Source organism: Eucalyptus grandis, chromosome 8, assembly GCF_016545825.1.
Source record: "Eucalyptus grandis isolate ANBG69807.140 chromosome 8, ASM1654582v1, whole genome shotgun sequence".
Taxonomy (NCBI): Eukaryota; Viridiplantae; Streptophyta; class Magnoliopsida; order Myrtales; family Myrtaceae; genus Eucalyptus; species Eucalyptus grandis.
Window position 1 is genome coordinate 32,247,285 of NC_052619.1, and position 12,003 is coordinate 32,259,287.

At 40.2% G+C, this 12,003-nt stretch overlaps 1 protein-coding gene and 1 pseudogene across 1 annotated transcript; one reads left to right on the forward strand and one right to left on the reverse strand.

The window, feature by feature from the left end:
• The first annotated feature begins 1,855 nt into the window (after window positions 1–1,855).
• LOC104416937 (ABC transporter G family member STR2) lies at window positions 1,856–4,842 on the forward strand. Its single transcript, XM_010028272.2, has 3 exons — window positions 1,856–2,335; window positions 2,942–3,684; window positions 3,867–4,842. The coding sequence occupies exons 1-3, from the start codon at window positions 1,856–1,858 to the stop codon at window positions 4,840–4,842; spliced, it is 2,199 nt and encodes a 732-aa protein (XP_010026574.2).
• A 3,840-nt stretch (window positions 4,843–8,682) lies between these two features.
• On the reverse strand, window positions 8,683–11,066 carry LOC104416938 (annotated as a pseudogene).
• Between the last annotated feature and the right edge of the window lie 937 nt (window positions 11,067–12,003).

The window sequence follows — 12,003 nt, forward strand, 5'->3', positions numbered from 1 at the left end:
TTTTTGCACTATTCCCCGCCCCCCCAAAAAAGAAAAAAAAAAAAAAAGAAAAAGGGAGCATGATGTGACTCACAAAATTCTGGGGCATCTGTCTGTATTTGCATGATGATAATGTTATGCATCTTGTCAGACATTTTCATTAGCTCTCTGATATTTCTCTTATGTTTGCATTAGCTGTGTCTTCTACTTAACTGATAAAACTTTTCCGCCATATGAGACAGCCAAGGCCAATCCACATCTTGGGAGAAGCAACCAACAAATTCATCCTTATTTCTTTCGAACAAATGGATTGTTGACAACCTAAATGTGGCAGTTATGCATGTATTTTCTTCTGTAATCGTATAATTCACCTTGGAATCCTCGCAATGTTTCAATAATCCAGTTGGTACGTAACATCTGAATGTTGCTCCTTGAAAGCTATACTGATGATGACATCTTATTTTAGCATTCACAAGTTTTCCATGTGACAACTGATGACAGCAGTATCATTTGAAACTCTATTCCTCTACCAATGAACATCGATTAGCATCTTATGAGTTATGACTGATAAAATGCAGCTACATTACCTTTTCTCTGCTAATGAACTTCCAATACTCGCTCAAGCGAGGCTCATTTTGTAGTCTTGCCAAGTATTCTCGATAGTTTACTCTTTTGAATCAATGGCTATATGAGTTAGGGGTGATTGGTTTCGGGTTTTGTCCAAGTGCCACCTAGCCAGCGAAATAGGTTTTTAGTTTTTTGGAACCTAAAACCTATCTTACATACTAGAATTTGAAACCTATTCTGTCATGGGTGGAATCTGTTTCAAAGTCTATTTAAGTATCACCTATACTTTTAATTGAATGATTGTAGTTAATGATTACCATTTGCTACAATCTATTGTTCATAACTCATATTTGGACACATGAAGGTTATGAAATATTAATAAAGTAAAAGTCTCAATCATAGATATCATTGGAAATAGAAGCTTAGATTGATGATTTCAGATTACACACTTATTATTGGATGTCATGGAATATCGTAGAATTGCATAGAGATATATAACAATAAAAATACAAGGACTTATTTCAAGTTTCCATGAACTCACTTGTCAGAATAGGTTTCCCAATTTTTTAAATTTGGGACATACTTTGCATATCTTAGAACTTGGAATTGGATTGGTTTCTATGGGTTTGGTTCTCAGGTTCTCAATTTTACCTTGAAACTATACTCACCCCTAATATAAATGTAATTAGTGGGTTCACAAGTTCATTGAGAAGTCCGCACATAAATCTCATGGTATCACTACAGATTTAAATTAGGTATATTGACGGTAAAGAAATCTGTCAACGTCGATCTCATGACCCGTGTGGCGCGAGCTTACGAGGACATTATCTATGTAAGCATTTCTGCTGTGGGCGGACCAGACAAATTGATGATCAATCTCAAGAACACAATGCACAGGTTTCTGGCATGAAGAGTTAAGCAAATCAGGCACGTAGAAACATCCAATGGAGCTAGGCCAAGGGGTGGCCAATTCTAGAACTAGACTCCAACCAAAGGCCTTGGGAGTTTACAAGAAGGCATACCGTGATTTTTCGAAGAATACGACCGAAACCGGATTCTTCAATGAAGACATCCTGATCACCGTGCTTCGAAATTATCTCCTTGAAGTGCCCCTCCAGCTGTGGAAACTCTCTCTCTCTCTCGCTCCAATATTTATTAATATACCATGTACACAACAACTACAATTTGGGAGACCAAAAGGAGAAACACCAGAAGCCAGTTCTAAATCTCTCTCCCTCTCAATGCTGTAAGTTCACCAAAGAAGAAGGGTTCAAACCACCACCGGAGCGATAGGTTGGAGCACCAAGCAATGGCTCATAAGAATGGCCATCATCACGAAACTGTGATCGAGATCCCGAAGCCGATGAACTTCACCGGCGGGCTTGAGTTCTCTGCCCTCACCTACACCGTGACCAAGGAGAAGAAGATTGACGGGCACCGGTTCAAGCAGGACGTGGACCTGCTCCACCGGATCACTGGCTATGCCCCAAAAGGGTGCATCACGGCGGTGATGGGCCCGAGTGGGGCGGGGAAGTCCACATTCTTGGATGGCCTGGCGGGGAGGATTGCAAGCGGGAGCCTCAAGGGCCGGGTCTCCTTGGACGGCATGGAGATGAGTCCTAGCTTGATCAAGAGGACCTCTGCTTACATAATGCAAGATGATAGGTTGTTCCCGATGCTCACTGTCTATGAGACGCTCATGTTCGCCGCTGACTTCCGGCTGGGGCAGATCTCGATGGCGGACAAGATCCAGAGAGTGGAGAAGTTGATCGAGCAGCTCGGACTCTCGGTGAGTTTTGAGCACTTAAACTTGACTTTTTCTACTAGCATTAGAGGGTGAGATTGATTGTAAATTCTATCTATAAATCAATGCACCGGATTTCTATTAAAAGCTTAAATACGGCTACTATTTTAAACATTGAGTTATAATATGTCATAGAACTTATATAATCAATTTCACAATTTGCGTGTCTTATTTCCCTTATTGAGTCGGGACAAAGTTAATGGTCACGGAGTCTTCAGTTGAAGGTTTCTTGCACATCCTCATTGACTATTTCCATCTCCCAGGTTTATATGCAAAAATGCTTTCACCAAAAAAGTTATTGATTAATACAAAAGCCAAGGAATAAATATGTAAGATACACAATCTTTGATATTGAGAAAATACTACCTAAATTCATTTTACAAAATCATCACGCGTTAGGATAGTTGAATTTGGGTTAGCTTCTATTGACAGACATTAACACCTATGCGATCCTTTCAAGGACCAGTCTATGCAATATGTTTAAGCAAAGAATTGCATATGAAGATTGGAATGGCATCGAAGCATGCATTTTCTAAGGAGAAGTTCATTGTTTTCCTCGAGTAATTTGTGCGATCACTGCTTTGATCACAGTCATCCCGGAACACCCGCATCGGGGATGAGGGGACACGTGGGGTGTCCGGAGGAGAGCGCCGGAGGGTATCAATCGGCGTCGACATCATCCACGGGCCATCCCTACTCTTTCTCGATGAGCCAACCTCGGGCCTCGATTCGACCAGCGCCCACAGCGTGATTGAGAAGGTGCACGACATAGCTCGGTCCGGCAGCACCGTGATCCTCACCATCCACCAGCCTTCATCGAGAATCCAACTCCTCCTCGACCATCTCATCATCCTGGCCCGCGGCCAGCTTATGTTCCAAGGATCGCCGAAAGACGTGACCCTCCACCTTGGCCGCATGGGCCGGAAAGTCCCGAAGGGCGAGAACTCAATAGAGCACCTCATCGACGTCATCCAAGAGTACGATCAATCCGAGTTTGGGGTCGAAGCTCTGGCCGAGTTCGTCCGGACGGGCATGAAACCCCCACCGCTGTCTGATGAAGAGATGTCGATCTCAACGGTCACACCCACCCCACCTTCTCGTCCCCGCGATCACAGGAATCAAGGGCACGATCAGAGCCGCGACCACGGAAATGGCCGGCGATTGCACTTGCAAGCGAGCGTGCACTCTGCGAACGATGAGTTTGACCACAGCTTGAGAAGTCCTTACAATAATTTATCTTCAACATGGACTCCAAGCCGCAGTGGAGTTATGCAGGCACTTGGGTTCACTCCTTCAAGACAGAACGCTGAACCAAAGATGCAAGCTGCAATGAGGTATTAAACCATATAATTAGATGAAGATGTGGCTATTTTTGCAATTCAAAGACATTCTTTGGCGATGATTTCGGGTACTTGAATTCGCTATAGTCTACAAACGAAAATTATTCTTCACTAAATTTCTGCTTCTAGTGTTTGGCAACACTCATTCATCTTGCCATCGTTTATCGATTATGCAGTGCATCACCGGGAAGTTACTACGCGTACTCGAGTGAAATTCTCCATGAGACGCCGACGCCTCACAGCAGCGACTATACAGTGAACGAGAACGACTACTTGACCCCGAACATTGGCCTGAATGCCCTCCGATCTCACCAAAATCTCGGCCCTAAGTTCGCGAACTCATTTTTCCCTGAGACGTGGATGCTCATGCGCCGCAATTTCAAGAACATCCAGCGGACCCCCGAACTCTTCCTCTCGAGGCTGATGGTGCTCACTGTCATGGGGATCATGATGGCGACAATGTTCATGAGGCCGAAGGCGGACAACCAAGGGATCACGAACCGGCTCAGTTTCTTCATCTTCACGGTCTGCCTCTTCTTCTTCTCTTCCAATGATGCTGTCCCGGCCTTCATTCAAGAGCGCTTCATCTTCGTCCGTGAGACCTCCCACAATGCCTACCGTGCCTCTTCCTACACAATTGCCGGCCTCGTAACTTACCTGCCTTTCCTCGCGGTTCAGGCTGGGGTCTATGCTGCCATCGTTTGGAAAGCCCTGAAGCTCCGCGGGCCATTCTTGTACTTCTTGTTGGTCCTCTATGTGTCGCTCCTCTCGACGAATTCGTTTGTGGTGTTTGTCAGCTCGGTTGTGCCCAACTACATACTTGGTTACGCAGCTGTCATCGCTTTTACCGCGCTGTTCTTCCTGTTTTGCGGGTACTTCGTGAATAGCCATGACATTCCGGCGTACTGGAAGTGGATGAACAAGATCTCGACAATGACCTATCCGTATGAGGGGCTACTGATGAACCAATACCAGACGGACGCGACCTTTGGATATAACATCACCGGGAATGATATTTTATCGGGACTCCATATTTCGACACATGAATCTCACAAGTGGAAGAATGTGCTGATAATGTTGGGTTGGGCGGTTCTATATAGGGTCTTGTTTTACCTAGTACTTCGCTTCGCTTCCAAAAACCAGAGGAAATGATGAAGGCGATAAGCGATTCTCAGGAGTGGACGAACTGGAACTTGAATCATTTTTCAATCTATGCACCTGCTTCGGTCTTACGTTTTGAGTCAACGCCTTCATTATTTTTCATGATATCAACGGTTCGATATGCCCGTGAAAAAAACGGTGAATCAAAGTTTAGCTATTTATACACCAGTGACTGACTGCAGAATCAAAGGGAATTTTCTGACATGTAGTGCCTTTTTTCAGTTCTGAAAGGTTCAGCACCATTTGATTACAAATTTCATAAGTTGTAGATGAAAAAATGGTGGAACAAGGACACTAGAAGTGCCAAAAGTTATATACGGCACTCACTTTAGTGTCAAAAAGTTTTTTTGGATCACTTAAGTGTCACTTTTAAAAATAAGATCATTTAAGTACTAATTCCTATTTGGGTCATCGGAAATCCGACGTCGTGACATTTTATTAATTTCTCAGTTCTACGTGGCTTGCTAGCGTGCTTAGCCAGCATATAATCCCTAAATGATGTTGTCCATAAGTTGTAAATAGTGATAATTTAAGTGTCAAATTTTATTTGAAGTGATTATTTGAATACAAAGTGATCACTTCAGTGTCGATTGTTGTTAAAAAGCAATAATTTAAGTGTCAAGCATGCCACGTGGACTGGAGTTTTTAAAAAAAATTGCATGATTTTAATTATAAATAAAGTAATCAATTTGGTTGGAATTTTTTGCTGTTGACCTTTAAGTGATCGTTTTTTCTTTGATTTAGTTTAAATGAGCCGGTGAAAACTTTTGGCACTAAAGTGATTGTTGTACACAACATTTGACACTTTTAATAGACTTACCCTAAAAAATTGGTGGATGATGTTGAAAACTTTTGCGTGAGAAATTTATCTAACATGCAGTATTTCAATTTTTTGCTAAGTTCTGTTTATATTATTTACTTCGTTCTTCAACTTCACATGGCACGGGAGAGGGTCTATAAAGCGTCACCCGACATTTGCTCGTTTACTGGTTTTATCGTCGTTCCTCGCCTTCACATACAAGTGCTGTCCTCTGCCGATTGAAGTTTGGAAACTTCTTATTCCTGATAATATTTGATGACTAATATCCTTCGGTTATAGGAACTGGAGGCCTTTTTGATTGCTTTGTTGGTATCTCTCATTCCCAAGCAAGACTATGCTGCAATGCTTTGCTTTCGAAGACAATAGACAAAGCGGACGACTGACGTCGTTGAATCATAAGTGAGAAAATTAACATCCTGAATGTGCCAAATTAGGGATTGCAGTCCATTACGGCATTGCTTGTTTTGTATCCTCCATAACCAAAGCTAATAGCCTTTGACAAACGACAGAGAACATAACTTTCACCTCCTGATCATTTGGTGTCTATCGTCTTGGTATAGAGCAAAAGTATTAACGTTAAGTCCCGCAGCTCGGCATGGTGTTCCCGACCAATCAATGGGATTGGAGTATAGATTGATGGTAGCTGATTTGAAGGATAATTTCTTTTTATTTTTTAATTTTTTTTAGAGGAAAATGTTCAAATGCCTCTTAGGATTGGAGTATAGGGTTGCCAATGAGATCAATCCAAAAGAAGACAAAGGAATTTATAGCTTTTTCTATTCAATATCAAGACCATTGCATCATGCTAACATTCTCTCTGTTTTTGCCTTTGTAATTCTCGTCTCTGTTCCCCTGCAAGCACATTGTCCGAATGCTGCCGGCGGGAAGTAAACGTAAAGATTATATTTGTCCCTCTCTATTTTTTTTTTTTTTTCAATTAACTTGGTGATTACAATATTTAGAGACGATTAGGATTGCTCCCTCATCGATATGTATCCGATAAGCATCACCTTCTTCCTATTTAATCGAAAATCTACTCGGCCCTCAGATCAATGTTTCTGAGCTTATACTTTAACAGATAAGAACAATTTGAGAGTCAAACCCACGAGTCGTGATGACGTATTTAGCGAGCAAAATGAGCAACCGAAGAGAAATGGTATGCTAGTCAGCTCTATCCAGGTTATTATTTTTTATGCATTACTCAAGCCAAGCTGAATTGAGAGATTTCTTCTGTTTGTAGCCGCTGAATTGAAGCAGCAAACCGATTGATTTGGTCAGTTCTTTCCCTTTTTTTTTTTTTTTTGGTGGAACTAAAGCTTTGCTGCAACTTCGCGTAGGGTGGTGCAGCTCCGGCAGCGCCTTGCCTGCAAGTCGGGCAGTGGCATCGCCTTGGCTTGGCGTGGCGTGACCCAAACGAGCATGCCATAGGACCCCGGACTTGACGAGCAAGATGTAGGTCAGTAGATATGGCTCCCAAAGTGGACGAAAGGTGACATAGCGTTCTCAAGTCGATCCTCGAATGGGCTTTGCAAACTGCAAGTCGTGGCTTCTCCAAGGTCGCAATCCGGCAATTTGGCCTTGTGGGCCAGGTTAGAATTGATTTTGCAGATCCCAATACAATGGTTCCACCAGTTCAGTCAGGAATTCATTCATCCATTCTCGCCTGAGCAAGCGAGCTACATCTCCCATCAGCTGCATTGCCTGGTGCTGTGCTATTCCGGCGTCACTGTCGCCTGGATTCTTGCAACGCCGGGGCGACACAGATGGGTTGCGTCGCTTGGGGTCTCGAAGCTGCTCTTTTTCTGAGTCATAAATTTTGTGCTATTATTGCAATTGAGTACTTCCCGTTAGCATGTTAATACCACCCCCATTGGGGCGCTCGCTCTCTCTCTCTCTCTCTCTCTCTCTCTCTCTCTCCATGCTTCGTTGTTTTACTTTTATAAAATTGCTTTAATCTTCAGCCTTTTTTTTTTTTTTTTGTTTTTTGTAGTTTTTTATGACTTTTCATTTGTATTTTGGGGGCAACATCAATGTAGTTCGCTTTGGAAAATACTAAAAACGTCACGTTAATATCTTCTGTGATCCCAATTTGGATGAAACTAATAAAGCGCTGGATGACGCTGATTTTTTTTTTTTTTTGGGTCCTCTATTTTCAAGAAAGTCAAGGAGTTTAATAGTTATGAAATCATTTCATGTGGTGTGTGATTATCTCCTTTGTAGATGTCTTGTGAAAATAAATGTATAGATTTCAAGACACCTAAACTAACTAATGCTAAGGTCCGAAAGCCTCAAGCATGGAACTGTACCGTGCTTAATCCAATGGCTAAAGCTAAGGAAATTTTGAAAGACGGTTGACAAGGCACTTTAGATTAAAAGGACGACATGACATATGAGTAAATTCCCATTTATATAAGCATGGGGTCGTACAATGACCTGACTTTAGATGCTTAATACTTCACTATGTCGTAAATATTCAACGTTTTAAAAGTTTATGTCAACTCATAGGCTATACATATATTGTTGATCCGTTTCTTAATAGTTCAAGTTTGTGAGAAAAATTGTTAGTCTAACATGATAAGAGAGCATGTGTTAAGGGTTCAAATTCGAAGACCTCTCTCTTAGTTTTCTCCTGTTTATCTCGTTTAGTCTGCCAGTTGTTCAGTTATCCTGTCATGTCTAATCCATGGGTATGGAAGTCAAATAGTCACAGTTGAAGACAAAAATATGCACAATCCAATAATTATAGTTGCCCAGTCCAATTGATTAAAAAGTACACATGATTATAGTAGAGATGCAATTTTCGGAGAGAATATCATACCTGTTAGGGAAGACCGTAACTTAATAACACTTTTTTACAAAGTAATCGTCCTTAGAGAAGACTTCTCTATCCCAGCAAGAACAATGGCGTAAATACGACGAAAAAGCATGCATACAAACTAATTACCCAATAACTGATGTCAACAGTAAATCGACCATGTTCTATCCAAGCTTTCTTGTAGTTATTAACACAATTAAGTTTCAGTAAGACTTAATGAATTCCCGATGTCGATGATGAATCAGTATCTAACATCCCCTTTTGTGAGACACTTCATGGCAGTGTTCACAAAGTCCATTGGAATAACCTCAATATCCGCGGTTATGCCATGCTCCGCTGCAAAATCAATCATCTCTTGCGTCTCCTAATCCTTCCAGCAATACTTCCTCCCACTATTTTCCTACATGTCGTTAGTAACAACCAAGAAGTTCAATGTTGCGAATGAGAGTTCATAATTGTGCTGCACACACATTTCAAATTTGAGCTAACATGTATGCAGGAGGCCCCTCATATCAATTTTAATCGTAAGAAAATGTAGATGATAATCTCTTTGAGATGTATGTTATAGTTATTTACCTAGGAGGAGTAGCATAGCAAGTAGTTCAAGGGGCTTGTCTATTAGACCAACCATGACTAGGGGTGTGCATGGTTTCATGGTAGAACCTAGAACTTGAGAACCATACCAGTAGAAACATGTAGGTTCCAAGTTTCAAGGTATGCATAATAGGTTTTAGGTTCCAAAAAATGAGGAACATTTTTTAACGGATAGGTTTCAGATTCTTAGTTGGAAGAACTTGGAACTTATAACTTTTAACATAGAACCAAAAACAGGTTTTATATTTCCCTTGATCCATGTCTCCGTGCGATCTTTCAATATTCCATGCTGTTCGACAATGAATGTATAATCTGGAAGCACTAGTCCAAGTTTTCATTTTACAGTTAAGATTTTTACTTTATTAATATTCATATTTTTGTATATCTAAATATAAGTTATAATTAGTAAAATGTAATCTTTCAAATAATAACATAAGTAGGATATGGGTAGACCTTAGAACCTATGACATGATAAGTTCCAAGTTTTAGGGTATGCAAAGTAGGTTTTAGGTTCCAAATAATGAATAACCTGTTCTAACGGGTAGGTTTCAAGTTTCTAGATAGAACCTGTACGAAACTTAGAACCGCTTACCTCTACTTTTATCTAATTGAATTCCTTGCCAAGAATTCCTTTTATTCAGGTGATAGTTTTGTTTATTTTGTATTCTTTTTTATGAATGACGATCTTATTTATTATTATTGCCTTCATTCGTTTTGTTTAACTAAAAAAAAAGAACCTATTGGACCTTGGAACCGACCTTGGAAACTGTGACAAGTTAGGTTCTAGGTTCTAGGTTTCGACAGGTAGGTTCTAGATTCCAAAAAATGAGAAACCTGTACCTGAAGGTGGGTTCCAGGTTCTAGATGGAATCTATAAAGAACCTGGAACCGCTCACCCCTAACCATGACAAGCTTCCCATTAAACTTCAAGAGACCAATCAACGACAAGAGAGCATGCATAGCTGAGATAGTGTCTATAATGCCATTCATTGTGCCCATAGCTGATTGCATCAAGAAAATAATTGTGACTTTAAATTACTTTAGTGGTCTTTATCCTAATTGCAAGTCAAGAAATAGCTTGCGGAAACATAACATTCTTGCATTTGCTCTGCATTGTGACTGATCAAAAATGCATTAGCACCAAGATGGTTAATGGCTTCTTCCTTTTTACTCGGGGAGGTATTGATGACGGTCACCCTAAGGCCCATTGCCTTGGCAAATTTGACAGCCATATGGCCAAGTCCATTGAGCCCAACCACTCCTATGTGCACTTTAGGCTTGTCAAGTCCATAGTACCTTAATGAGCTGTAGACAGTAATACCGGCACAAAAGAGAGGTGCCCCACCATTGAGTCGCATGTTATTTGGAAATTTAAATACAAAGTGCTATCTACGACCATGATGTCCAAGAAGCATCCGTAGTTAATTGTTCCATTAAAATCTTCACTATCATTATTAGGGCTAAATTGACCGCCATGGATTGGAACCATTTTGAGGAAGTAATTTTCAAGATTATCACCACAATTAGCACAAATGTCACACAATCCAATCATACACCCGATGCCCACTCTATCTCCAATTTTGAACTTTGTCACTTTGGTTCCTACTTCCGTTATGACACTTCCAATCTCATGTCTGCAATGCCATAATCAAATGTAATTTTTTTCCACTTACTATGAGGGAGAAAAATGATAAAAGGTGATTATTAACTTATACCTGGGCATCACAGGGTAGGATGTGAATCCCCAATCATTCTTCACATTGTGTAGGTCAGAGTGACATATCTCACAGTATAATACTTTCAAAGTCACATCTTTCTCTCCCGTAACCCTCCATAAGATATTATGGAAAAAAGTGGGTTCAATGCATTTCAACACAAACTTTTACAGCCTTTTAAGATTGTTACAATTGGTTAGTGCTATGATGTATTTTAGTTCAGAAACTAATGGTTACTCATTTGACTCCCACTACATGCGAACTTTCCCATGTCAGAGCCACTTGTACAGGTCAAAGATTTGGACTTAACCAGTTTATGAACTTGTGTGATGTTTAATCTAATTTGCTAATGCATTATATTAATATATAAAAGCTTAGAAGCTAAGTTCTATGATGGTGTCATTTATGCAAGATCAAAACTTTGAGCAATTCCCTAATCTACTTTTAGTTAGTATGTATTTTATTTTCCTAATTAATTCGAGAGCTAATCCCACTAAGACGACAAGTTCCGATCCTCTAAGAAACCATCACTAATTAGATTTCCCAGAATTAGATTTCATATTCATATGCATTATTTTTAAAGCACCGTCATTTCAAGTATTTCTTTTATTAACTAATTCCCTTATGATAGTGTGTCATTAGTGGGAAATTTCATTTTTCATTTGCTTTTGCTATTATCGATTTAAATGAGGGTCAAAAGAATACTTCATATTTTACCAAAAAAAGAAAAGAATACTTCATATAAAATTCAAAGGATAAGATGAAATTTGCGTACACCTAGAGAAATTAAGCATAATTTAATGTGGAATGTCAATCTTGATTGTAAAAGATTCATTAAATTCATATTGCCATCTTTCCCGACATTTGCTCATTTACTGGTTTTATTGTCGTTCCTCTCCTTCACATACAAGTGCTGTCCTCTGCCGATTGAAGTTCGGAAACTTCTTATTCCCGATATTATTTGATGACTAATATCCTTCGGTTATAGGAACTGGAGGCCTTTTTAATTGCTTTGTTGGTATCTCTCATTCCCAAGCTAGACTGTGCTGCACTGCTTTCGAAGACAGCAGACAAAGCGGCCGACTGACGATGTAGAATCATAAGTAAGAAAATTAACATCCTGAATGTGCCAAATTAGGAATTACAGTCCACTACGGCACTACTTGTTTTGTATCCTCCATAACCAAAGCTCACAGCCTTTGACAAAC